The sequence below is a fragment of the Gorilla gorilla genome, chromosome 11, assembly GCF_029281585.2.
Source record: "Gorilla gorilla gorilla isolate KB3781 chromosome 11, NHGRI_mGorGor1-v2.1_pri, whole genome shotgun sequence".
NCBI classification, from domain to species: Eukaryota; Metazoa; Chordata; class Mammalia; order Primates; family Hominidae; genus Gorilla; species Gorilla gorilla.
In genome coordinates, this window is record NC_073235.2 from 121,306,847 (window position 1) to 121,334,738 (window position 27,892).

The 27,892-nt window shown below is 47.1% G+C and overlaps 1 protein-coding gene and 1 pseudogene across 8 annotated transcripts; both read left to right on the forward strand.

The window, feature by feature from the left end:
- Positions 1–148: 148 nt before the first annotated feature.
- On the forward strand, positions 149–27,563 carry PLCD4 (phospholipase C delta 4). Of its 8 annotated transcripts, XM_063695217.1 has the most exons (16): positions 149–362; positions 6,136–6,190; positions 6,333–6,491; positions 8,853–9,081; positions 11,769–11,898; positions 12,942–13,173; positions 18,434–18,635; positions 19,924–20,068; positions 21,053–21,205; positions 22,541–22,717; positions 24,006–24,162; positions 24,506–24,622; positions 24,861–25,033; positions 26,173–26,308; positions 26,620–26,769; positions 26,848–27,563. In XM_063695217.1, the coding sequence occupies exons 2-16, from the start codon at positions 6,169–6,171 to the stop codon at positions 26,952–26,954; spliced, it is 2,289 nt and encodes a 762-aa protein (XP_063551287.1). In that variant the 5' UTR covers positions 149–362; positions 6,136–6,168; the 3' UTR covers positions 26,955–27,563. The 8 variants fall into 8 exon arrangements, with proteins under 8 accessions (XP_063551287.1, XP_055235569.1, XP_063551286.1 ...); XM_055379594.1 differs by lacking the exons at positions 149–362; positions 6,136–6,190; positions 8,853–9,081 and adding an exon at positions 23,787–23,882 and having other exon boundaries at positions 6,461–6,491; positions 11,554–11,898; positions 26,848–26,955; positions 27,237–27,563; XM_063695216.1 differs by lacking the exons at positions 149–362; positions 6,136–6,190; positions 8,853–9,081 and adding an exon at positions 23,787–23,882 and having other exon boundaries at positions 6,461–6,491; positions 11,554–11,898; positions 26,848–26,955; positions 27,292–27,563.
- LOC115933919 (uncharacterized) lies at positions 10,112–10,198 on the forward strand (annotated as a pseudogene).
- Positions 27,564–27,892: the final 329 nt, after the last annotated feature.

A 27,892-nucleotide genomic window follows, 5' to 3' on the forward strand; every position in this document is an offset into this window, starting at 1 on the left:
CCAGGATGGTCTCGATCTCCTGACCTCGTGATCCGCCCGCCTCGGCCTCCCAAAGTGCTGGGATTACAGGCGTGAGCCACCGCGCCCGGCCAGAATACCTAGGTTCTAACTCACATTGTCTGGGCAGTTTGTTTGGTCAATCTCCTAGGATACAGAGAAAAGTGAGGCTGAGCAGAGGGACATGCATGCTACTGAGTTCTGAACCCAAGTGTCCTCCCTTCTGGACCACAGTCTCAAAATTCTCAAAGGAGATGAGACTCAGAGCCATTGCGAATTAGTGGAGTCAAAAGAGGGAACCAACTGGAAGAGGTGATGGGGAGAAGGGATGAGGAGAAGGAAGAGAAGAGGAGAGACTGACCTAGGTGAGCAAACAGGAAGACAGAGAGAGGATTAAGAGAGAGAGAGAGGTGGGGATGGGGCTGGGCATGATGGCTCACGCCTGTAATCCCAGCACTTTGGGAAGCCCAGGCAGGAGGATTGCTTGAGGCCAGGAGTTTAAAACTAGGGCTACACAGGGAGACCCCATCTCCATACAAAACAAATAATAATTTTAAAAAATTATTTTTATAGTGAACTGGGAAGAAAGGAAAAGGACCAGGTCAGGCATGGGATAGGGAAAGGAAAGAAAATGAGATGAAAGAGGCTGGGCATGGTGGCTCACCCCTGTAACACCAGCACTTAGGGAGGCTGAGGCGGGTGGATCATCTGAGGTCAGGAGTTTGAGACCAGCCTGGCCAACATAGTGAAACCCCATCTCTACTAAAAATAAAAAAAATTAGCCAGGCGTGGTGGCACACACCTGTAATCCCAGCTACTTGGGAGGCTGAGGCAGGAGAATCACTTGAACCCAGGAGGCGGAGGTTGCAGTGAGCCAACATCATGCCACTGCACTCCAGCCTGGGTGACAGAGTGACACTCCGTCTCAAAAAAAATAAATAAATAGAAATAAAGAAAATGAGACCAAAGAAAAGCAAGACTATTCAGAGTACAGAGGGAACAGAAAGTGATGGAGAGGAGAGACAAAATAGCAATGTCCCTTATTGATTCCTAGCCTTGCTTCAACTGTTTTCTAGAGAAGGCCCTTTCCAAGAGCAGAGTCATTGTGAGATCCTTGAGCTGGTTGTATGGAGATCTGGGTTCTTTTTTTTTTTTCCTCCTGCCCAAGACGGAGTTTGCTTTTGTTGCCCAGGCTGGAGTGCAATGGCGCCATCTCGGCTCACTGCAGCCTCCGCCTCCTGGGTTCAAGCAATTCTCCTGCCTCAGCCTCCCAAGTAGCGGAGATTATAGGTGTGCACCACTACTCCCAGCTAATTTTTGTATTTTTAGTAGAGACGGGGTTTCACCATGTTGGTCAGGCTGGTCTCGAACTCCTGGCCTTACATGATCTGCCCATCTCAGCCCCCCAAAGTGCTGGGATTACAGATGTGAGCTACCGTGCCCGGCCAGAGACCTTGGTTCTAATTCCAGTTCTGTCACTCATTAAATGACTCTGGCACTAATTCTTTTTAGTTCACCTAACCTTTCTAGTCCTCGGGCTCCTTTTCTATAAAATGAAGTCCAGCTCTGACCTTCTATGGCTCCCTGATTTGAAACTGGCCCTCTTATGACCACATGTCAGTCATGTGAATACAGGTTTAAAATAGTGATTCATGAATGGGAGAAGGATTGGAAGAACAAGGCCAAGCTTTGGGGTTAGAAGAATTGGACAAAGGAGGAAAAAATAATTTTCTAAGGCAGGTTTGAGAGGAGGGAGTCTCCAAAGTAAGGGTGTTCAGGCACTTGGGCTCTGTTCTCAGGCTTCCCATGTTTCAGGACATCATTGTGAGGCTCCTGGACACAGGCGTAAGGGAAGGTAATACAATCTTCTTGCAGTCCTAAAGTTCACCACATCCTAGAGTCCCTGTGTCCCAGAGGTGGGAGCTAAAATTCAGATAGGAGATAAGCCAGGATGTTGGCAAAAGAGGTTAGACTTCAGCCCCAGGCCAATTCACTCTCCTAGAGTCTGAGGACCTAAGAAATTTTTGTTGTTGTTTTTGAGACAGAGTCTCACTCCGTCGCCCAGGCTGGAGTGTAATGGCGCAATCTCGGCTCACTGCAACCTCTGCCTCCTGGTTTCAAGTGATTCTCCTGCCTCAGCCTCACAAGTAGCTGGGATTACAGGTGTGCACCACCACAGCCGGCTACTTTTCGTATTTTTAGTAGAGACGGGGTTTCACTATGTTGGCGAGGCTTGTCTCAAACTCCTGACATCAAGTGATCCACCTGCCTCAGCCTCCCAAAGTGCTGGGATTACAGGCGTGAGCCACCACACCCTGCTAGACCTAAGAGAGGTCTGTTGCTTTCTTTTCTTTTCTTTTCTTTTTTTTTTTTTGAGACGGAGTCTAGCTCTGTCGCCAGGTTAGAGTGCAGTGGTGCGATCTTGGCTCATTGCAACCTCTGCTTCCTGGGTTCAAGCGATTCTCCTGCCTCAGCCTCCCTAGTAGCCAGCATGCCCAGCTAATTTTTGTATTTTTAGTAGAGACAGGGCTTCACCATGTTGTCCAGGATGGTCTCGATCTCTTGACCTTGTGATCCACCCGCCTTGGCCTCCCAAAGTGCTGGGATTACAGGCATGAGCCACCGCCTTCGGCCAGGTCTGTTACTTTCTACTTCAGTCTTCACATAGCTTCTGTAAGCCTCAGATTCCAAACTGGGTCCCCACTCAGAAAAGCAGAGATGATTTTCTGGCTCTCAGGAAACACTTTGGGTCCCTTCGTCCAACCAGAGGTTTCTTCTGGTCTCCTTCAGGCACACACATTGAGCCTAAGCCAGCAAAATCTTTTCTTCCTGAAATTGTTTCCTGACAGACTTCTTCTCAACCTTCCCCTCTCACTCTGGATACCTATACATTACTACCCATTTAGAGAGGCTGCTCTAGGCGGGGCACAGTGGCTCACGCCTGTAACAGCACTTGGAGAGGCCAAGGTGGGCGGATCACCTGAGATCAGGAGTTGGAAACCAGCCTGGCCAACATGGCAAAACTCCGTCTCTACTCAAAATACAAAAATTAGCCAGGCGTGGTGGCTTACAGCTGTAATCCTAGCTACTCAGGAGGCTGAGACAGGAGACTTGCTTGAACCTTGGAGGCAGAGGTTGCAGTGAGCTGAGATGGTGCCATTGCACTCCATCCTGGTGACAGAGCAAGACTCCGTTTCAAAAACAAAAAAAAAGAAAGTCTTCTCAAGGTCTTTTATTCAGGGAAGCTGTATTTTCAGTGACCCCCCACATTCTCCCTGAAGGCTTAGTCACTACTAGGTGACTTTATAGGGTCTTCCCACAAAAGAGACGTAGGGCACTAATAGGCTGTGTGACCTGAGGCAAGTCGCATCACATTTCTGGACTTCTGCTTTTTCATCTGTAAAATATAGGGAGTTGAACTAACTGCATGATGTTTTAATGGAACACTAACTGAATGATTGCTCTACAAATTTTTAAAGTTCTTTTAAGATGTGCACCACTGTCAAAATTTTAAACTTTTAAATTAAGGAACATGGCTGGGTGAGGTGGCTCATGCCTGTAATCCCGTCACTTTGGGAGGTCGAGGCGGGTGGATCACCTGAGGTCAGGTGTTTGAGACCAGCCTGGCCAACATAGTGAAACCCTGTCTCTATTAAAAATACAAAAATTAGCTGGGCGTGGTGATGGGTGCCTGTAATCCCAGCTACTTAGGAGGCTGAGGCAGGACAGTCGCTTGAACCCGGGAGGTAGAGGTTGTAGTGAGCCGAGATTGTGCCATTGCACTCCAGCCTGGGTAATAAGAGCAAAAGTCTGTCTCAAAAAAAAAAAAAAAAAAAAAAAGCACATAACATTTTTCAGGTAGAGATACCCTTTAAAAAAAAGAAACTCACAATATATTTCTATTCAAATGTAGGTTCTTTGCTTACACAAAAGCATAGAGCTTTATGTTTTATGAGATTTGTCAGTTTCAGCATGACCTGGTCAAGAATTTTGTTTTTTTGTTTTTGCTTTTTGAGACAGTCTTGCTCTGTCACCCAGCCTGGAGCTCAGTGATGTAATCTCAGTTTACTGCAGCCTCAACCTCCTGGGCTCAAGTGAGCCTCCCACCTCAGCCTCCCAAGTAGCTGGGACCACAGGTGTACACTACCACACTTGGCTAATTTAAAAAAATTCTTTGTAGAGATGGAGGTCTCAATATGTTGCTCACACTGGTCTCGAACTCCTGGGCCCAAGCAATCCTCCCTCTTCAACCTCTCAAAGTGCTGGGATTACAGCATGAGCCACTGTGCCCAGCCAAGAATTGAGTATTTCTATAGGGGCATAGCTAGAATCAGTGTGGCCACATATCAAATTTTCTAGTCCTTTTCAAGGGAAGTTTGTTGTCAGCTACTAGGACAACTTAACCAGGTCCTATATTTCACAGCATATATCTTTTCTTCTTCTTCTTCTTCTTTTTTTTTTTTTGAGATGGAGTCTTGCTCTCGCTCTGTTGCCCAGGCTGGAGTGCAATGGCGTAATCTCGGCTCACTGCAACCTCTGCCTCCCAGGTTCACACGATTCTCCTGCCTCAGCCTCCTGAGTAGCTGGGATTACAGGTGCACACCACCACACCCGGCTAATTTTTTGTATTTTTAGTAGAGACGGGGTTTCACTATGTTGGCCAGGCTGGTCTTGAACTTCTGACCTCATGGTCCGCCCGCCTTGGCCTCCCAAAGTGCTGGGATTACAGGCTTGAGCCACCGCGCCCGGCCTTTTGTATTTTTTTAGTAGAGACGGGGTTTCACTGTGTTAGCCAGGATGGTCTCCATCTCCTGACCTCATGATCCACCCACCTCGGCCTCCCAAAGTGCTGGGATTACAGGCATGAGCCACCATGCCCAGCCTTTTTCCTCTTTTTATTGAGACAGAGTCTCGCTGTGTCGCCAAGGCTGGAGTGCATGGCACAATCTTGGCTCACTGCCAACCTCTGCCACCCAGGTTCAAGTGATTCTCCTGCCTCAGCTTCCCAAGTAGCTGGGATTACAGGTGCTTGCCACCATGCCCAGCTAATTTTTTTGTATTTCTAGTGAGACGGAGTTTTGCCATGTTGGCCAGGCAGGTCTCAAACTCCTGACCTCTGGTGATCCGCCAGCCTCGGCCTCCCAAATTGCTGGGATTAAGGCATGAGCCACCGCACCCGGCCAACAGCATATATCTTAAAAGAGGTACCCTTTTTTGGTAGGTAGAGAAAATTTGAAAATGTAGTTCTGAGACTTGTGTAACTTATTTGGTCCATTAAAACTGTGAGAATAACTGTAAAGGAAAGGTATAAAATATGCTTTGCCATGTGAAGGTAGAATAAGACAACTAAGTATTGTCAAAGAGAAAAAAGAAAGTCTGGCCGGGTGCAGTGGCTCACGCCTGTAATCCCAGCACTTTGGGAGGCCGAGGTGGGCGGATCACGAGGTCAGGAGATTGAGACCATCCTGGCTAACACAGTGAAAACCTGTCTGTAATAAAAATACAAAAAATTAGCCAGGTGTGGTGGCACATGCCTGTAGTCCCAGCTACTCGGGAGGCCGAGGCAGGAGAATCGCTTGAACTGGGAGTTGCAGTGAGCTGAGATTGCACCACTGCACTCCAGCCTGGGTGACAGAGCGACACTCCGTATCAAAAAAAAGAAAAAGAAAAAGAAAGTCTGCACTAGTCCCTCAGGAGCTGGACAGTCTATGTGGGAGCATAGATAGAGAGGACTCCCAGAATAGGGAAGCTGAAAGGATTCCACCTGGAAATGAGAAGGCTAGGGTGTGAAGAGATTCTAGTTTCTGAAAGGGACATCCAGCAAGATGTTAGTTCCTAATAATGAGAGGGTGGGGAGTGAGCAAAATGTGGCACTAGTAGACTGTGGGTTATTGGGTAGGAAGGGGGTGCTGGGCGGAATCTTTGGTTTACCCTTCTCTGAAGATAGCCATGGGAAATAGCAGAGGCTCTGGGATCAGACATATCTTGGTTTAAATTCTGATCCTTATGTGATTTGAGGCAGGTTTCTAAACCTATCTAAAGTGTCAGAGTCACTAAAGTCAAAATTAGAAGCAGAAATCAGCTACAGACTATCTTCAAGATTCACCCAGAGCCGTTTGCTCTTCCTTGCTCCTTTAGGTGATCTGGTGCCAGCTGGTGGAACAGTGGGTGATGGCGTCCCTGCTGCAAGACCGTGAGTGCCGGGGCCCCTGCAGGGGAAGAGGCCTTAGTGTACAGCTCAGGGAAGGGAAGGAGGTTGGACCCCTGTTCCAGAGCTCTCCCTGGGCCTGCTACCCTCTCTGCTGGCTACCTAACCCCTGCTTTTCCTGACCTAGAGCTGACCACTGATCAGGACTTGCTGCTGATGCAGGAAGGCATGCCGATGCGCAAGGTGAGGTCCAAAAGCTGGAAGAAGCTAAGATACTTCAGACTTCAGAATGACGGCATGACAGTCTGGCATGCACGGCAGGCCAGGGGCAGTGCCAAGCCCAGCTGTGAGTGACCTGGATAGCGGGGGGTGGATACATGGGTGGATAGAGGCCTGAGGAGCCCGGCAGGGGAGGGACCAAAGTCCTACGATAGTGTGTGTTTGTGCTGTCCTAATTGTGGCTATATCTGAGCCTGTAAAAGGAGATCATAACAGTACTTGCCTCATAAGGTTGTTATGAGGATTAAATTAGTTATTGTACATAAAAGGCTTAGAAGAGTCCTGGAACATAGTAAGATGTAATAAATCATTGGTTACATCTTGTTGTTATTATAATAAGACCATGATCTTGGGCCTCAGCTTGCCTGAATTAAAGCCCTGGCTCTGCCACTTTCTAACTGAGTAGCTGTGGAAAATCAAGTAGTTAAGCTATGGCTGGGCATGGTGGCTCAATGCCTGTAATCCCAGCAATTTGGGAGGTTGAGGCAGGAGAATTGCTTGAGACCAGAAGTTCAAGACCAGCCTGGACAACATAGGGAGATCCTGTCTCTATAAAAAATAAAAATAAAAAATTAGCTGGGTGTGGTGCTGTACGCCTGTGGTCTCAGCTATTTGGGAGGCTAAGATGGGAGGATCACTTGAGCCCAGGAAGTTGAGACTGCAGTGAGCTGTGATCACACCACTGCACTACGCCTGGGTGAGTGAGACCCTGTCTCTAAAAAAATACATATATACATACATACATACATACATCAAGCTTCAGTTTCCTCATCTGTAAAACAGGGATTAAACAGTACCTGCTTAGTAGGTTACAAGGACTCAATGAGTTAACATGTAAAACACTTAGCATGGGATGTAAAACCAGAATGCATTTAATGAATGTTAGCCATTATGATAAATATATATATATATATATATATATATATATATATATATATATAGAGAGAGAGAGAGAGAGAGAGAGAGAGAGAGAGAGAGAGAGATGGAGTCTCGCTCTGTTGCCCAGGCTGGAGTGCAGTGGCGTGATCTCAGCTCACTGCAAGCTCCGCCTCCCGGGTTCACGCCATTCTCTTGCCTCAGCCTTCTGAGTGGCTGGGACTACAGGCACCTGGCCTATAATAAATATTTTTAAATACAAAAAATGCGGCTGGGTGTGGTGGATCATGCCTGTAATCCCAGCACTTTGGGAGGCCGAGGCCGGCAGATCACTTGAGGTCAGGAGTTTGAGACCAGCCTGGCCAACATGGTGAAACCCCATCTCTACTAAAAATACAAAAATTAGCCGGGCTTGGTGGTGCGCACCTGTAGTCCCAGCTACTCGGAAGGCTGAGGCAGGAGAATTGCTTGAACCTGGAAGGCAGAGGTTACAGTGAGCTGAGATTGTGCCATTGCACTCCAGCCTGGGTGACAAGAGCAAAACTTGGTCTCAAAAAACAAAATAAAACAAAAAAAAATCATAACAGTGTGCACTTATTGGCCAAACTCTTTATGATAACAAGACATAATTTGATCACAGGACACATCTAAGAGAGTCTGTTTTACAGACAAATTGCTCACAATCCGTACCGCTCCCAGCTGAGGTAAGAGGGTGAAAGAATTTCTCTGGTTCCCTCGTAGACATCTGGAAAGAGGAAGCCCTCAAACCTGGAATGGGGGCCAGGCGTGGTGGCTCACGCCTGTAATCCCAGCACTTTGGGAGGCCTAGGCGGGTGGATCACGAGGTCAGGAGATTGAGACCATCTGGCTAACACAGTGAAACCCCATCCCTACTAAAAAAATACAGAAAATTAGCCGGGCGTGGTGGTGGGCACCTGTAGTCCCAGCTACTCAGGAGGCTGAGGCAGGAGAATGGCGTGAACCTGGGAGGTGGAGCTTGCAGTGAGCCGAGATCGTGCCACTGCACTCCAGCCTGGGCAACAGAGCGAGACTCCATGTCAAAAAACAAACAAACAAACAAACAAACAAACAAACCTGGAATGAGAGAACTGGACTTGGGCATATAATGCTTTAGTATAACTGCTTCTGCCTTTCAAATGTATTTCCATTTGTCATCCCCACCAGTCCTCCTGTGATCACCATTGGGGCTGCCTATGGAAGGGGACTATCCATTGTATCAGATGAGGATACTGAGGAGTTAAGTCATTTTGGTTTGTGTCATACTGCCAGCTTGTGGCTGGAAGCCATGTCTTGCCACTTCCAGTACAGGCCCTTTGCCATGCTGCCTTTGAAAACATCAGTGATTCATGTGGACTCCTGAATCCCTGGGGTCTGCATCTCTCTGTACTAATGCTTTTTGGGATTCAGCCTGCAGAGGCTGGGGTTCTTTTCTACGGTGTCATGGAGAAGGGCGTGCTGGTCCTTCACTCTTAGCCCCTGCTATTTGTTGGAATCCCTTCCTTAATGCCTGCACCTGCTTCTTCTCTGGCAGTCTCAATCTCTGATGTGGAGACAATACGTAATGGCCATGATTCCGAGTTGCTGCGTAGCCTGGCAGAGGAGCTCCCCCTGGAGCAGGGCTTCACCGTTGTCTTCCATGGCCGCCGCTCCAACCTGGACCTGGTGGCCAACAGTGTTGAGGAGGCCCAGATATGGATGCGAGGGCTCCAGCTGTTGGTGGATCTTGTCACCAGCATGGACCATCAGGAGCGCCTGGACCAGTATCGGCAGGATGGAGTCAGGGTGGGGGTGAGGGATCACGCTATCCCTGAAGGAGCCAGATGCAACAGGTTTAGGGAAGGTGAGAAGGGGTGCAGGGCTAGGGAGGCCCAAGGGTCCAGATGGTATGGGCAGGGACAGCTCAGGCCAATGTGAGACTGAGAATACTGAGGGAGGAATGGATGCCAAGGATGACATAGCCAGGCATGAATCAGGACCCCCAGGATTGGAGGAAGAGGCAGTGAGAGGCAGAGGAGCAAACAAGATGCTGCTCCTAAGAGCTGCACAGAAGATCCCAGTGGCATTAACCAGCATGTAGGTGGGAAGCAACCTCTTAGAAGGCTCAGTGATATAAACTCACTCCAAGTTTCCTGGATTGTTTACCATTTCATTCATTTATTCATTCATTCATGATCTATTAAGCAGAATGTATCAGGCACTATGCCAGACTATAGGGGTACATATATATATATATATATATATATATATATATATATATATATATATATTTTTTTTTTTTTTTTTTTTTTTTTTTTTTTTTTTGATACGGAGTCTTGCTCTGTCACCCAGGCTGCAGTGCAGTAGCACAATCTCAGCTCACTGCAACCTCTGCCTCCTGGTTTCACGCAATTCTCCTGCCTCAGCCTCCTGAGTAGCTGGGATCACAGGTGCGTGCCACCACGCCCAGCTAATTTTTGTATTTTTTTGAAGAGACGGGGTTTCACCATCTTGGCCAGGCTGGTCTCGAACTCTGGACCTCGTGATCCACCCACCTCAGCCTCCCAAAGTGCTGGGATTACAGGCATGAGCCACCACGCCCGGCCAGTGGTACAAAGATTAATGAGACTCACATATTGCTTCAGTTAGTGAAGAGGATGGAACTGTGTAAATAATTTTTTGTTTGGCCTGTAATCCCACCATTTTGGGAGGCCGAGGCAGGGAGATCACTTGAGGCAGGCAGATCACTATGTTGCCTAACCTAGGCAACATACGGAAGACTGCATCTCTACAAAAAATTAAGAAGTTAACTGAAAGACTACACTTTCAGGGATAATTTCTATAGTTCATTACTAGAGAAGTTTCTCTGAATGTGTAGAGCACCATAAAATACATTTTATTTTTTATTTGAGACAGGGTCTCACTCTGTCACCCAAGCTGGAGTGCAGTGGCACGATTTTGGCTCACTGCAGCCTTGACAGCCTGGGCTCAAGCAATCCTCCCACCTCAGCTTCCCGAGCAGCTGGGATTACAGGCATGTGCCACCGCACCTGGCTAATTTTTTGATTTGTTTTGTAGAGACGGGATTTTGCCACATTGCTCAGGCTAGTCTCTAACTCCTGGGCTCAAGTGATCCATCCGCCTCAGCCTCCAAAAGTGCTGGGATTAGAGGTGTGAGCCACTGCACCTGGCTCATAAAGAAACTTTAAAAAATTAAATTAGCCAGGTGTGGACAGGTGCAGTAGCTCACACCTGTTATTAATCCCAGCACTTTGAGAAGCTGAGGCTGGTGGATCACCTGAGGCCAGGAGTTCGACACCAGCCTGGCCAACATGGTGAAACCCCACCTCTACAAAAAATACAAAAAAATTAGCTGGGCGTGGCTACACGTGTCTGCAATCCCAGCTACTCGGGAGGCTGAGGCACGAGAATCACCTGAACCGGAAAAGGTTGCAGGGAGCCGAGATGGTGCCCGTGCACTCTAGCCTGGTCAACAGAGAGACTCCATCTCCAAAAAAAATTTTTTTTCTTTAATTATAAAAGAATTTTTATTTATTTATTTATAATAAATAAAGTAGCCAGGTGTGGTGGTGCACACCTGTAGTCCCAGCTACTTGAGAGGCTGAGGTGGGAGGATCACTTTGGTCTGGGAGGTTGAGGCTGTAGTGAGCCGTGATTGCACCACTTCACTTCAGCCTGGGCAACAGAGCGAGACTCTGTCTAAAACAAACATACAAACGAACAAACGAAAAACAGCCAGGTGTGGTGGTGGGCGCCTGTAATCTCAGCTACTCAGGAGGCTGAGGCAGGAGAATCTCTTGGACCCAGGAGATGGCAGTTGCAGTGAGCCAGGATTTCCCTAGTGCACTCCAGCCTGGGTGACGGAGCGAGACTCTGTCTCAAAAAAAAAAAAAAAAAAAGCTAAAGGAATATGGACTTGTTTTGTTTTGAGACAGAATCTCACTCCATCACCTAGGCTGGAATGCAGTGGTGCCATCTCGGCTCCATGCAACCTCCACCTCCTTGATTCAAGCGATTCTCATGTCTCAGCCTCCCTAGTAGCTGGAACGACAGGTGTATGCTACCACACCCAGATAATTTTTTTGTATTTTTAGTAGGGATGGGATTTCACCATGTTGGCCAGGCTGGTCTCGAAACTCCTGACCTCATGTGATCCACCCACCTTGGCCTTCCAAAGTGTTGGGTTACAGGCATGAGCCATTGCATCTGGCCAGAATATAGATTTCTTTCTGCAGGCAACAGGGAGGTCCCTGCAGGTGCCTGGGCCATACAGTGACAAGATAGATTGGTGCTCTAGAGAGATTATTCTAGAAGCTGTGTGGAGAATGGATTGGCACCGGGGAGAGAGACTGGCAGGAAAGAGAGGGGAGAGATGTCAGTGGACGAAGGTGCACACACAACTGCACACACAAACAGATACATTAGTGCTTTTGCCTTGACTCATACCTGGATGGCTGAGCGATTGGTTTCAACGTGGAGACAAAAATCAGGATGGTAAGATGAGTTTCCAAGAAGTTCAGCGGTTATTGCACCTAATGAATGTGGAAATGGACCAAGAATATGCCTTCAGTCTTTTTCAGGTGAGTCTGTGGGGAAGGATTTCCAGCAGCCAACCAGGCCACATTTTCATTTGGCCAGAAGTCCTCTGACTCCAGTCCACAACACTCAATTGTTAAATCTCTGCTATGTGCCCTAAGTGCTAGGCTCAATGCCCTAGGCTCAATGGGAAGTATAGGGGGTGATTCTTGCCTTTCAGTCTTGTTGAAAAGTCATAATTCGGCCGGGCGCAGTGGCTCACGCCTGTAATCCCAGCACTCTGGGAGGCCGAGGCGGGCAGATCACGAAGTCAGGAGATCGAGTCCATGCTGGTTAACACAGTGAAACCCCTGTCTCTACTAAAAATACAAAAAATTAGCCGGGTGTGGTTGCGGGTGCCTGTAGTCCCAGCTTCTAGGTAGGCTGAGGCAGGAGAATGGTGTGAACCCAGGAGGCAGTGCTTGCAGTGAGCCGAGATCATGGCACTGCACTCCAGCCTGGGTGACAGAGCGAGACTCTGTCTCAAAAAAAAAAAAAAAAGAAAAAGAAAAGTCATTATTCTATGAAAGGTAAATAACAATATGTTATTATGTTGGACCTCAAGGACCTCTCTGTCCATGGCCAGAATTCAGGTGCGTAGAACAATGGAAAACCCCAGCTGGAATGTGAGTAAATAGGAGGAGGGATCTTCTGACATTTTAGGGGCCTTTGGGAGATTTAATTCTTTCTAGTTGAAAATTTTCTCTAGTAGCAAATGGTATGGCTAAAATTTTGCTTCTTACTTACTGAAGTGATTTATTCTATGAACACTAAATGTTAGGAGTTCTGTGGGAGTTTTATGGAAGCATGTTTGGATCTATCTGTCTGTAAAATTGCTTTTACAGTGCAAGTCAAGGTCATAACATTTCCCATTCTCCATGATGTGCTTATTTCACATTGCATACCTATATCAAAACATCTAATTTACTGTATAAATATATACACCTACTATGTACCCAGAAAAATTAAAAAAAAATTTTTTTTAATTAAAAAGATAACATTTCCCATTAAAAGGTTAATTCACTCTCCCCTAAACCCTCTCTTGCAGGCAGCAGACACGTCCCAATCTGGAACCCTGGAAGGAGAAGAATTCGTACAGTTCTATAAGGCATTGACTAAACGTGCTGAGGTGCAGGAACTGTTTGAAAGTTTTTCAGCTGATGGGCAGAAGCTGACTCTGCTGGAATTTTTGGATTTCCTCCGAGAGAAGCAGAAGGAGAGAGACTGCACCTCTGAGCTTGCTCTGGAACTCATTGACCGCTATGAACCTTCAGACAGTGGTAAGAGAAATCAGGTGGAGAGGCACCAGACATAGGGGTTGGAGAGAGGGACATGATTACAAGGTCCAGAGACAAGCAGCCATCTGCCTAAGAGAAGGTTGAGTCTATCCCTATCCTGACCCCTGCCCAATCATCTCATTTAACCCCTCCTCCCAAAGGAGGGCAGGCATTTCCTGTTCAGACAAGACAGGGGTTTCCTCTGAGGTGCTAGACCTCTCAGGAGGAAGAAGATTCCATGGCTCCTCATTCCTCCATTATGCTCATTTTTCCTTTACTTTCAGGAAGTTCTTTCTGATACCAGCTTTGCCCTCGCTGGAAACGGAAAACCCTTGATCGTCTTTCTTTGGCCTCTTCTCTAGTGCAAATGATTCCTTTTCCTCTGGTTCTTCTTTCATGGTTCCTGTTTGCTATTCCTTTAAATGCTGGCTCGCTGCCCTTTCCTGAGTTGTCTTCAATTCAAGTGGCTCTCTTGAGTCTCTAAGCCCCTGAGCCAGAAAGCCAGTTAGCCCCTGGCTGGGGGAATAAGGAGGCCAGTTATTTAGCTTTTAACGAGTGCAGCTGAAATATACGCTCTAGCCCCTGGCTGGGGGAATAAGGAGGCCAGTTATTTAGCTTTTAACGAGTGCAGCTGAAATATACGCTCTTGGTCTTCAAAGTTTCTTCCTCTTGCCTCTTCAGTAGACTCATTTCCTGCCCTCCATTCCCTTCGGAGTGTGAGAAATTTACATTAATAATAAATACTTTACAAGGAACTTTCACATTCCTCATTTCATTTAGTCCTCAGTACAACCTTGCAAATCAACAGTAATCTTTATTGGCCCTTTACTACATATCCCATAATGCTCTAATATCTCTATGTACCTTTCCCTTTTTCTATTTTTTTGTTTTTTGAGACAGAGTTTTGCTCTTATTGCCCAGACTGGAGTGCAATGGCACGATCTCGGCCCACCGCAACCTCTGCCTCCTGGGTTCAAGCAATTCTCCTGCCTCAGCCTCGCGAGTAGCTGGGATTACAGGCATGCGCCACCACGCCCGGCTAATTTTGTATTTTTAGTAGAGGATGGGGTTTCACCATGTTGGTCAGGCTGGTCTCGAACTCCCGACCTCAGGTGATCCACCCGCCTCAACCTCCCAAAGTGCTGGGATTACAGGCATGAGCCACTGTGCCTGGCATCTATGTACCTTTTCTAATACAATGACCTGTTGAAATGGGTCCTGTTATTAAGTCGGTTGTATAAAAGAGGAAAACTGAGGTTTAGAAAGATTCAATGACTTGCTCAAAGTCAACAGCTAATGAGAGAGGAACTGAGATTCAAACCCAGGTCATCTGACTCTTAGTCGGTGCCTCTCTTGAGAATGAGGATAAGAGATGGGATGAATGAGAGCTGGACAAGTGATCCAGGTATTCTGGGTCTAAACTCTTACTCCCTTTCATTCATTCATTCATTCACTACTTCAATGAATGCTTATTGAGTTCCTATAATGTGTCAGGACCTATGCTAGGTACCAGACATACATTAGTGCCTAGATCAGACAAGGACACTGCCCTCATGAAACTTAGAGTCAAACAGAAAACATTACAATCTGTTATTTCAGATTTGTTTCGGTGTTCAGAATAGAGTAGAGGTTGTAGGCTGAGTGCAGTGGCTCACGCCTGTAATCCCAGCACTTTGGGAGACCAAGATGGGCAGATAACCTGAGGCCAGGAGTTCGAGACCAACCTGGCCAACATGGTGAAACTCTGTCTCTACTAAAAATACAAAAATTAGCCAGGCATGGTAGTGCACGCTTGTAATTCCAGCTACTTAAGGAGGGTGAGGCATGAGAATCGCTTGAACTCGGGAGGTGGAGGCTGTAGTAAGCCGAGATCACACCACTGCACTCCAGCCTGGGTGACATGGTGAGACTCTGTCTCAAAAAAAAAAAAAAAGAAAAGAAAAGGAAAAAAAAGAATGGAGGTTGTAAAGCAATCATTTCAGAAAATGAAATCGAAGAGAGTTAAAAGTTTAAGAGATAGAATCTCTAGGCTGGGCGCTGTGGCTCACGCTTGGAATTCCAGCACTTTGGGAGGCCAAGGCAGGAGGATCACCTGAGGTCAGGAGTTTGAGAACAGCCTGGCCTACGTGGTGAAACCCCATCTCCACTAAAAACACAAAAAATTAGCCGGGTATGGTGGCAGGAGCCTGTAATCCCAGTTACTCGGGAGGCTGAGACAGGAGAATTGCTTGAACCTGGGAGGCAGAAGTTGCAGTGAGCTGAGATTGCACCACTGCACTCTAGCCTGGACGACAGACCAAACTCCGTTTCAAAAAAAAAAAAAAAAAAAAAAAAAAAAAAAAGAAAGAAAGAAAAAGAAAAAGAAAGAAAAAAGAAATAGGATCTTTTGTTACCTGTGCAGAATCCAGTAAACATCAGTCCAAGACTCTGTTTCAAAAAAAAAAAGAAAGAAAGAAAAGAGAAATAGGATCTTTTGTTACCTGTACAGAATCCAGTAAACATCAGTCCAAGACTCTGTTTCAAACAAAAAAAAAAAGAAACAAAAAAGAAATAGGATCTTTTGTTACCTGTGCAGAATCCAGTAGACATCAGTTACATTTGTTTCGACCCCGACCCCTCTTGGTGTTTCCTTCCCTTGAACTTGACAATCAGATACTTTATCTGGCTACAGAGAGTAGTATCAGTCAAAAAACCTGGGCTCAGGTCTCCACTGTGTTTCTTATTAACTGAGTAACTGTGAGCAAGTCACTTAACCTAACTAACTCAGTTTCCTCATTTGTAAAATAATTGATAAAATGAAATAATGCACATGAAAAGTATCTGGCAACTGTAAATTTACCTGAGTGATTTATTACTGTCAAGAATGAAACTTTCTGGCCGGGCACAATGGCTCATGCCTGTAATCCCAGCACTTTGGGAGGCCGAGGCAGGCGGATCACTTAAGGTCAGGAGTTCGAGACCAGCCTGGCCAACATGGTGAAACCCCTTCTCTACTAAAAATATAAAAATTAGCTGGGTATGGTGGCGGGCACCTGTAATTTGAGCTACTTGGGTGCCTGAGGCAGGAGAATCGATTGAACCCGGGAGGCGGAGGTTGCAGTGAGTGGAAATCGAACCACAGCACTCCAATCTGGGTGACAGAGCGAGACTCCATCTCAAAAACAAACCAACCAACCAACAAACAAAAAGAATGAACTTCCACCAGGTATGGTAGCTCATGCCTATAATATGGGAGGGTGAGGCAGGAGGACTGCTTGAGTTCAGGAGTTCAAGACCAGCCTGGGCAACACAGTGAGACCCCATCTCTAAAAATAAAAAAATAAAAAAATAACCAGGCTTGCTGGCACATTCCTGTAGTCCCAGCTACTTGAGAGGCTGAGGTGAGAGGATTGCTTGAGGTCAAGGCTTCAGTGAGTTGTGATTGTGCCACTGTATCCAGCCTGGGTGACAGAGTAAGACTCTGTCTCCCAAAAAAAAAAAAAAAAAAAAAAAAGGAAACTTCCTGCCCAACTTCCTGTCCTTCTTCACAATCTCCAGGCCTTGTGAAACCTGGAGCAAGGAAGCTGGCCATGAGAGTCATGTTGTTCCACCTTCCAGGCGAGCCTCCTTGTAGCGACATCTCCTTGTAGCAACATTATTCTCAGTGAGACTGCACAGCCCAGTGGTGCAGGGCATGGCTCTGACACCTGGCGGCCTGGGTTCAAATCCCAGCTTCTACAGTTACTGATTATGAGATCTGGAGCAAGTTACCTAACCTCTCATGGCAGATTATATTACATCTACTTCATCACGTTACTGAGAACATGAGTGAGATGCTGCGTGGAATGCCCTGGGCATAGAGTGAGTGCTTGATAACTGTTAGTCATTGTTGTTGTTGTTGTTGTATAAAGCCCATACTGAGATTGGAGGGAGCTATGGAAGGAGTAACAGGGCCCTTTTCTCAATGGGAGTGTAGTCTAAGGGGATGTTGACAAATGGTCCTCAAAACATCATATGGGAACATGGACAGTAAGAAGAAACCCTCAGGCCATAGTTAGTCACAGGTACACAGCCCAAGGAAGAAAATACAGGTAACTTGGCCATGTCACTAAGCCTTTGACTTTGATTCTCTCTGGGCCTCATTTTCCCTATCTATAAAATTAGCCCTTTGGATGTTGTCCATTATAGTAACTGTGAGCTCCATTTGGCTATTTAAAATTAAATTAACTAGGTCGGGCAAGGTGGCTCACGCCTGTAATCCCTGCACTTTGGGAGGCCGAGGCAGGCGGATCACGAGGTCAGGAGATGGAGACCATCCTGGCTAACACGGTGAAACCCCGTCTCTACTAAAAATACAAAGAAAAAAAAAGAGCCGGGTGTAGTGGGGGGCTCCTGTAGTCCCAGCTACTCGGGAGCCTGAGGCAGGAGAATGGCGTGAAACCAGGAGGCGGAGCTTGCAGTGAGCAGAGATCCTGCCACTGCACTCCAGCCTGGGAGACGGAGTGAGACTCTGTCTCAAAAATAAATAAATTAATTAATTAAATTAAATTAACTAAAATCTAATAAAATTTAAAACTTAGTTCTTCAGTTACACAAGCCACATTTCAAGTGCTCAGTAGCCACATGTGGCTAGAGGCTACTATATATGACACTGCAGAATAAAACGTTTTTCTCTTTAGTACTATAGCATAAAAAAAGACCAAAAAAAAGTTAAAAAAAAAAGACATTTATCTCATCATAGGAAGTTCTACTAGATAGCACTGGACTCAAATGAACTTTTTTTTTTGAGACGGAGTCTCACTGTGTCCCCCAGGCTGGAGTGCAGTGGCGCGATCTGGGCTCACTGCAAGCTCCGTCTCCCGGGTTCACGCCATTCTCCTGCCTCAGCCTCCCGAGTAGCTGGGACTACAGGCGCCCGCTACCATACCTGGCTAATTCTTTGTATTTTTAGTAGAGATGGGGTTTCACCGTGTTAGCCAGGGTGGTCTCGATCTCCTGACCTCGTGATCTGCCCGTCTCAGCCTCCCAAAGTACTGGGATTACAGGCGTGAGGCACCGCGCCCAGCCTTGAATGATCTTAATGATTCCTTTTAACATTCTTTGAGGGTGGGAATGATTGAAATGATACACACTAGGTGGGGCAAGTTTGGGATCTAAAGGCTGGGAATGGGTGCCATCTGAAAGGCAGGGCTCTGGATGGAGTGGGAGGAAGGATGGACTGTAGGTGTGCTGGGATGCTCCCATTCAGAGCTTCTCACCTAGTGTTCCCCTGTCCACACTCCAGGCAAACTGCGGCATGTGCTGAGCATGGATGGCTTCCTCAGCTACCTCTGCTCTAAGGATGGAGACATCTTCAACCCAGCCTGCCTCCCCATCTATCAGGATATGACTCAACCCCTGAACCACTACTTCATCTGCTCTTCTCATAACACCTACCTAGTGGGGGACCAGCTTTGTGGCCAGAGCAGCGTCGAGGGATATATACGGTGCAGTGGTGGTAGAGAAGGGGTCCAACTCATGAGAGGGACCATGTAGAAAAGTGAGGGGAGCTGTCAGTGTCTAACAGATTGGGACAGTGTTGTGGGGGTTTAGGGGCTGAGGAGCCCTGGATACCAGAGACACTTGGAGGAGATATTGAGGACTGGTGGGAGAATGGTAATGAAACCCTATGGGTAAATGGAACTTCTTTTTCACAAGCTATGAAACTCTCCTGGAACTCAGAGGCCCTGACAGATTTATATTTAACAAATTAATAAACAGATTGTTAAATGGAAGGCAATAGAGAATAGGAGTTTAAAATATAGGTTCTGGAGTCAGACCATCTGAAATTATATCCTAGCTCCTTCACTTGGTACTCTGGGGCTAAGTATTTAACTTCTATACCTCAGTCTCCCCATCTGTGAAACAGGGATGGTAACAGTGCCTATTCTGTCTGGGTTGTTGTGAAGAGATAATCCATATGTCAATAGCTAATAAGCAGTTCTGATTTTATTGTGACGAATCATGGATTAGATTGAATAGTCAAGATATCTTTCTATTACCAGCAACTGAACTAGTAGCTTCAAGGGATACAAAGATGAGTGGAACATATAGTTTCCACCTTAGGAAGTCTAGCTGAGGAATTAAGGTGTAAATTTACTGACAGTTTGAATAACCAGGATGTTGTATAGGGATATAAAGCCAGAACACCACTGGACACAATGGCTTATGCCTGTAATTCCAGCACTTTGGGAGGCCGAGGCAGGGAGATCGCTTGAGCCCAAGAGTTCGAGACCAGGCTGGGCAACATAGTGAGAGCCCGTCTCTACAAAAAATGCAAAAATTAGCCAGGCATGGTGATGTGTGCTTTTAGTACCAGCTACTCGGGAGGCTGAGGTGGGAGGATCGTTTAAGCCTGAGAGGTCAAGGCTGCAGTGAGCCATGTTCACACCACTGCACTCTAGCCTGGGTGACAGATTTAGACCCTGTCTCAAAAAAATAAAAGTAAATATAAATAAATAAGTAAAACCAGAACACCAGACGCATCATGAGGCAATGTGTGATGGATTGCTATGGAAGGACTGTGAGTCAGGTGGGCTGAAGTATGGGTAGAGATCAGCATGAGCTTGCAGCAGTGTCCCCATGGATGGAGAAGGCTCTATGCAGATGTAGCTTGAAGGGGTCTGGATGGGTAAGTGCTGGTGAGCGCTGTTCTCTCCAGAGTGGGGAGAGTCCCTAGGTAGAAGATCAGATGTTGACCTCTCCTATTTCTCGGTGGGGATGGGGTTCTTTCAGGGCCCTGAAGCGGGGGTGCCGCTGCGTGGAGGTGGATGTATGGGATGGACCTAGTGGGGAACCTGTCGTTTACCACGGACACACCCTGACCTCCCGCATCCTGTTCAAAGATGTCGTGGCCACAGTAGCACAGTATGCCTTCCAGGTAGTAGCCCCAGGATGGGGACACTGGTGAGGCCAGAAGGTCTGAGGGAAGAACGACTGGCTCTGGGTCTGGGGAGGGTGGAGGAGTACAGGGGAAGTTCCATCAAAAGAGGATTTAACTGTAAAGCATCAGGCAAATACTAAAGGCTGATTATGAATAAGTGTTGGACATGTTACTAATAATTAGTAGTTATGGAGGTAATTACTTATGGTTAGAAACTATTACTTCTTCAGGCCAGGTGTGGTGGCTCACGCCTGTAATCCCAGCACTTTGGGAGGCCGAGGCGGGTGGATCACCTGAGGTTGGGAGTTTGAGACTAACCTGACCAACATGGAGAAACCCCGTCTCTATTAAAAATAGAAAATTAGCTGGGCGTGGTAGTGCATGCCTGTAATCCCAGCTACTTGGGTGGCTGAAGCAGGAGAATCCTTTGAACCCAGGAGGCAGAGGTTTGCAGTGAGCCGAGATCGCACCAGTGCACTCCAGCCTGGGCAACAAGAGTGAAACTCCATCTCAAAAAACAAAACAAAACAAAAAACTATTACTTCTAACAAGTTCTATCACCCTTCTGGAAGAGGTGGATAGGAAACACAGATAGTGGTGAGTAGGGCTGATGAACAATGGGAATCTGGAGGATGAAAGCATGAGAGTGCAGCATGAACACATAACCAGGGAATGTGGCCTGGCCTTCCCACTAAGAGCCTGAAAACTCAAAGGTCCCAGAGGGGCCTGGGTCAGACTTGGCACAGGTATGAGATTTAGGATCCCAAGATGTGAATATGTCTTTAGATGTGGGCAGTGTCGCAGGCATGGGCCTCAGACCCAGCAAGATCTCACTGAATCCTATAATGGAGTTGGAAGAGTTCAGTGATCAGGGTACTCATTTGAGTGAGTAAGTAGGGAGGCTTAGGAAGCGGGTACTTGAAGAAGTAGGTTGCAGTGTTTTAGAACTCTGAATCCATCGTTCCCTCCCCTCACCACCAGACGTCAGACTACCCAGTCATCTTGTCCCTGGAGACCCACTGCAGCTGGGAGCAGCAGCAGACCATGGCCCGTCATCTGACTGAGATCCTGGGGGAGCAGCTGCTGAGCACCACCTTGGATGGGGTGCTGCCCACTCAGCTGCCCTCACCTGAGGTAGGGACACTGTTCCTCCAGCCCAGGCTCTGCTGTGGCTTCTGGATTCCGCCACCTGGGCTCCTTCCTCTATGCCCCTCTTTGTTCCCTTCTTTCTGTCCTCGGATGGACCATCTTGCTCTTTAATGTCCTTGGATCCTTGGAGACAATTTTAACTTAAACAAAATCTAACTGAACACAGAATTCTATTTATAGCTCTCTAAGTTTTAAATCAACAATTTACATTATTTCTTTTCTCAGTGGAAGTATCTTGATTTTTTTCTGGTAGTTCATAGTTGTTGTGGACTATACAAACAATATAAAGGGAAATCTCCCCTCCTATCATAATCCCAACCTCTCCCATAACAAGCAGCTATCGATAGATTTTTTTTTTTTTTGAGACAGAGTTTCGCTCTTGTCGCCCAGGCTGGAGTGCAATGGTGCGATCTCGGCTCACTGCAACCTCTGCCTCCCGGGTTCAAGCGATTCTCCTGCTTCAGCCCCCTGAGTAGCTGGGATTATAGGCGTGCACCACCACACCTGGCTAATTTTTGTATTTTAGTAGAGATGAGATTTCACTATGTTAGCCAGGCTGGTCTCGAATCCCTGACCTCACGTGATCCACCCTCCTCAGCCTCCCAAAGTGCTGTGATTACAGGCGTGAGCTACTGCGCCTGGCCCTGAGTTTTCAAGTTATGTTTCTAAAGGCTTTCCCACGGTAAGATTATTCAGGCCAGGCACGTTGGTTCACGCCTCTAATCCCAGCACTTTGGGAGGCCGAGGCAGGTGGATCATGAAGTCAGGTGTTCAAGACTAGCCTGGCCAACATAGTGAAAACCCATCTCTACTAAAAATACAAATTAGCTGGGCATGATGGTGGGCACCTGTAATCCCAGCTACTTGGGAGGCTGAGGCAGGAGAATTGCTTGAACCTGGAAGGTGGTGGTGCAGTGAGCTAAGATTGCGCCACTGCACTCCAGCCCAGGCGACGGTGCGAGACTCCGTCTCAAAAAAAAAAAAAAAAAAAAAAAAAGATTATTCAAAAAGGTTCTCTAGTTCCTTCTTGTATTCTTATGTTCTTTATATTGACATGTAAATCTCTAATCTATAACGAGTATTTACTGTGTCAAATGTGTGGCAGGAGACCATATATATTATTTTCCATATGGATAGAGATATTAAAAGTTTGCTTAACAATATGGGAATTCCAATTGTATGTATCAACCAGCTAATCTCTTCCCTCGGGAAATTCCGACCACTCACTTCCTCTGCCTTTGAGAACAATGAGACTGGCATGATTCCCAGAAGGACCCAAGAGCAGACAGGTAGACAGGCCCCTTCATTTTTGTCCCCTAGGAGCTTCGGAGGAAGATCCTGGTGAAGGGGAAGAAGTTAACACTTGAGGAAGACCTGGAATATGAGGAAGAGGAAGCAGAGCCTGAGTTGGAGGAGTCAGAATTGGCGCTGGAGTCCCAGTTTGAGACTGAGCCTGAGCCCCAGGAGCAGAACCTTCAGAATAAGGACAAAAAGAAGGTAAGCCAGGAGTGGTCTTTCTGCTGTGGTATTTAGTCAACTTGTGCAAGCTGAAGGCCTGTTCATGAAGACTAGAGCCGTGCAAGATGCAGGGCCGAGGAGCAATGACCCTTCCTCCCAATGAAGGAGATTTAAGACTGCATACATGGCATCAATATATATTATATACTGCCATATATAGGTATGTTGCAGTGGCTTTCCAACTTCTTTGGGCCACATCTTTTTTTAAAAAATGAAATCTTATGCAAAATAGATAAATGCAGAACCATCCTAGTTGAAGCACCCATTTGGCTGTCTCCTGGGTGCCCTAGTGACTCCTGAGACATTTTTGTACTTCTTGGTCTTCTTAAAGGCCAGCTTGAAAACCAGTGATGAGCGGGTGTGTGTATGTGTAACATTATTATATTGGGTAAGTAGGGGTTACTGGAATGATTGCTGTGATCTCAACCAAAGTGGGCATAGAGAAAGCTTTTTGGAAAGGATGAGTTTTAGGAAGGGCCAGCAGTAGCCAGAGGAGCAGGAAGGAGAGCATTTTGAGGTGGGGAAGGTGAAGGCTCTGAGAAGGCTGTGCTAGAGTGGTCCATCTCCCTATGGGGAAGGGAGGCAGAGGGAGAAGGGATGCCATTGGTGGGGCCTCCAAGATCCTGGTTTGAAGTCTGCCTTTCTCTTGTGTACTTGCGTGGCTCACTCAGCTGACTGACTCCTAGCTTATCCTGTGCTTTCTGGGGCTGTGGTGTCTAACCTGCTGCCATGTCCAGGGATGGAAATGGGAATTCAGGAGACAAATCCAAAGATATTACTCTGGGACTCTCACATCCTTCCAGGTGTGACTTACATGACCATTTGCATACCTTGACATATCTGTCTGGATTCATGTACATTTTGACCAAAGATTATTGTTCCTTTGTTTTAAACGAGAGGGAGGGAGGATAATGCCTCTCTGTTTAAATATAATAATAAATTTAAAACCTGTCACCCACGATATAACATAGAGCAAACACAAGCCCAGAGGTTGACACTGATCCCAGCAGTACATGCAGACCGCCTTTATTCCCATTCCCACCCCCAGGTTGTGACGTGCCCGCTGTTTTGTCCGTCTATCTGTTGTCAGATTGTGGCCCAGGCTCCTATTTCCAAGCCTGAGTCCCTTCTCTTGTCCCGGCAGGTGAGGCAGGAGGGAGAATACAGTGGGGAGGCAGTGGGCAGAGGTTTAGGTTGGATGGCCATTATCTTCTTCTCTCTCAGACTGCTGAGGGTTCAATTCCATCTTCTTTTCCACCTTCTCCAGAAATCCAAGCCCATCTTGTGTCCAGCCCTCTCTTCCCTGGTTATCTACTTGAAGTCTGTCTCATTCCGCAGCTTCACACATTCAAAGGAGCACTACCACTTCTACGAGATATCATCTTTCTCTGAAACCAAGGCCAAGCGCCTCATCAAGGAGGCTGGTCAGGACCAAAATGGAGGGATGGGGAGGGAAGTGGGATGGATAGGTTCAGGCCTGATGGACTGGCAGGTAAGTCCCAAGAAAAAAGACAAGGTAGCTAAGGAGAGATGAAGGAGTTCAGAAACTCCTCAGAGCAGGCAAGGGCAGAGGAGTTATGAATAGTGGCTCAAGGGTCTAGGGGCAGGAAAGCTGGTCTGGATGGACAGAGTAGAGAGGCACAGTGAAACTTTCTGGAGCCAGCTTCAGATGCTGGAGAGAAGGGTGAAGAGTAGGCAGGGTCCTTGGGACTAGGGAAGTGGGAGATTCCACCCCACTTCCATCTCCCTCTCTATACCCTTTTACAGGCAATGAGTTTGTGCAGCACAATACTTGGCAGTTAAGCCGTGTGTATCCCAGCGGCCTGAGAACAGACTCTTCCAACTACAACCCCCAGGAACTCTGGAATGCAGGCTGCCAGATGGGTGAGGAGGAAGCAGGGGCTGGGAAGAGGGAGTGGAGGAGCAGCAGGTGGGAAATAAGTTCTCTAGTGATGGTAGGGTTGGGGAATGCTCAAGAAAATTGCTAGGCTGAGAAATGCTATCAGTGGAGGTATTACCAGCAGGTACCGTGCACCCAGTACCTATCTTCTTAACTCCCTGAAAGAGGGGCTGGAAGGCCTCCATGGTGAATCTTGCTCTTCTTTTCTCCTGGGGCCCTCAGTGGCCATGAATATGCAGACTGCAGGGCTCGAAATGGACATCTGTGATGGGCATTTCCGCCAGAATGGCGGCTGTGGCTATGTGCTGAAGCCAGACTTCCTGCGTGATATCCAGAGTTCTTTCCACCCTGAGAAGCCCATCAGCCCTTTCAAAGCCCAGACTCTCTTAATCCAGGTACAGTGGAAATAAACTGTTGGGAAGAAACTGAGATAACTGGGATAGAAGTGAGGGAAGAGGTGGCTAGGCCTGACCGGAATGTAGAGGCCGGATAGCCTATTAACAGTGTCTAGTTTTAGCTTTTGGAGCCAGCTGCCTAGCTTCAAACCACAACTTCCTAATTGGGTAATGTTGGGCAAGTTCCTTAACCTCTCCATACCTCAGTCTGCTCACCTGCAAAATAGGGGTAACACTACCACCTGCCTCACAGGGTTATAAGGAATATAACAGTTAATATAAAGTTCTTACAATTCCTGGCACACAGGAAGTGCTATAAAAGAGGCTGGCTGGGAGCGATAGCTTACACCTGTAATCCCAGCGCTTTGGAGGCCAAGACAGGAGGACTGCTTGAGCCCAGGAGTTTGAGACCAGTCTGGAAAACAGTGAGACCCCCGTCTCTACAAAAAATTTAAAAATTAGCCTGGCATGGTGGCACATGACTATAGTCCTGGCTACTCAGGAGGCTAAGGCTGGAGGGTCACTTTAGCCCAGGAGATGGAGGTTGCAGTGAGCTATGACTGCCCCACTGCATTCCAGCTTGGTCAAGAGTATGATCGTGTCTCTTTGAAAAAAAAAAAAAGTGGCTGCTGTCATTAGCATGCCTACTTTCAAACTGTTGAATTTCTACCTGGATCCATTTAATTTATTTGTTTATTCTGAGACAGAGTCTTGCTCTGCTGCCCAGGCTGGAGTGCAGTGGCATGATCTTGGCTCACTGCAACCTCCACCTCCTGGGTTCAAGTGATTCTCCCATCTGAGCCTTCCGAGTAGCTGGGACTACAGGCGCCTGCCACCATGCCTGGCTAATTTTTGTATTTTTAGTAGAGATAGGGTTTCACCATATTGGCCAGGCTGGTCTCCTGGTTTCAAGTGATCTGCCCACCTCGGCCTCCTGAAGTGTTGGGATTACAGGTGTGAGCCACCGTGCCCGGCCTTTGGGTGCATTTTAAATTGCAGATAGAATACTAGAAGAAAATATATTACCCATGGAGGATGTTTTACAAACCAAAAAGCTTCTTCTCCCCTGGGGTTGGGAGTAGGGTCGGGTGGGGCTGGGCTGAGCAGGAACTTGTGAGATTCCAGAGCCCTGACTACAGGTGATCAGCGGTCAGCAACTCCCCAAAGTGGACAAGACCAAAGAGGGGTCCATTGTGGATCCACTGGTGAAAGTGCAGATCTTTGGTGTCCGTCTAGACACAGCACGGCAGGAGACCAACTATGTGGAGAACAATGGTGAGAAACTGGCAGTGCTGGGGAGGTGGGGGTAGGAGCATGATTAGTTCTCCTTCTAGTCTGTCTTCCATTAAGTATAGCGTCTGTTATTGCATGTCCCCACATGGGAGGCAGTGTGGAACAGTACAAAGAATCCTGGCTCTTCACTTAAAAGCTCCAGTGACCTGGGCAAATTACTTGCTTACTCTGAGCCTTTTTCCTTACCTGTAAAATGCTGATTGCCATCTACATTAAATGAGAACACAAGAAAAGCAACCCAGTCAAGAAAACTGTCATAATGTCTTCTTATTTCTTTCTGTCCACCAACTCAGGTTTTAATCCATACTGGGGGCAGACACTATGTTTCCGGGTGCTGGTGCCTGAACTTGCCATGCTGCGTTTTGTGGTAATGGATTATGACTGGAAATCCCGAAATGACTTTATTGGTCAGTACACCCTGCCTTGGACCTGCATGCAACAAGGTGAGCCAGCCCCTTTGACCCCTGGCCAATACCCCAGATCTGGCTGCCTTCCTAATGCTGTCCTCCTGCCCCTTCCAGGTTACCGCCACATTCACCTGCTGTCCAAAGATGGCATCAGCCTCCGCCCAGCTTCCATCTTTGTGTATATCTGCATCCAGGAAGGCCTGGAGGGGGATGAGTCCTGAGGTGGGCATTTCACGGGAAGGGTTGGTGTGCTGGCTTTAGATGGTGAGAAACATCTGGAAGGATGCTCTAGAGAACAAATGGAGGTGGTGAAAATCAAGCTTTGGATTGTGCATTCCTAGGCACAAAATTACCTCATTCTTCCTAACAAGCAATCTGGGACCTGATTTTCCACCTTTTTTCTCTTTTCTTCCCTTCCTTTGTTTTCATAAGCCTTTGGTATCTTTCCTGCCCTTTTCCTTTGTGTACTCTATACTGGAGTTCCCTTCTTCCTCTTGCTGTAGGCTCAATCCCATACCGACATCTACAACTAATCTTTCCCATCAACTCTGTGTGAAGGCAGGTTGCAACTAGAAATTCAGAGGGGTTTGGAACAGAGAAACCTAAAGAAGCATCATCCCCTCCATCCCCAACTTCCTCAAAGCCCAAAGCCAAGGGAAGGATAAATCAAGGTTCAAGGCTTCCCCAGCAAAGATTAGGGAAAGAGACTTGACCCCAGGACTGTACTACGACTCTTAAGAGAACACTGCACAGCACTCAAAGTCCCCCACTGGACTGCTTCCTCCTTAGCCCCACTGGTATAAATACATCTGTCTCCAATTTGGCTTCAATATGGTCTGTCATTGTTGGGCAAGAAGGGGAGGTACAGGGGTTGTGGGGACATCTGGGTAGTCAGGTGAGACAAGGAAAAGGTAGAGAAAGAGGTTCCCAGGAGACCTCTTGCATGTGCTACATAGGAAGGACACAGAGTATGGCTTTTAAGAATCAGGGCAAAAGCAGACAAAAGGTTATGTGGTCCCAGCCTTCCTGAAGAGTCTGGTTGGAACCATCCTGGTTTATGTCTGTTGTCCCAGCATAATTATTAATAGTACCCTCTTTAAGTTTTCCCAGTGTGTCCCAGTTTAGATGATCAATTATATAGTAAGGCACTACAGAATTA

What these genes read in the sequence shown, in the direction of transcription:
- PLCD4 (XM_063695217.1), top strand. Translation starts at nt 6,169, where the DNA reads ATGGCGTCCCTGCTGCAAGACC. An exon ending in CTCAGCTGCCCTCACCTGAG is followed by an intron (nt 21,206 to 22,540) that starts GTAGGGACACTG and finishes TTTGTCCCCTAG; the next exon opens with GAGCTTCGGAGGAAGATCCT. An exon ending in CAACTATGTGGAGAACAATG is followed by an intron (nt 26,309 to 26,619) that starts GTGAGAAACTGG and finishes CCACCAACTCAG; the next exon opens with GTTTTAATCCATACTGGGGG.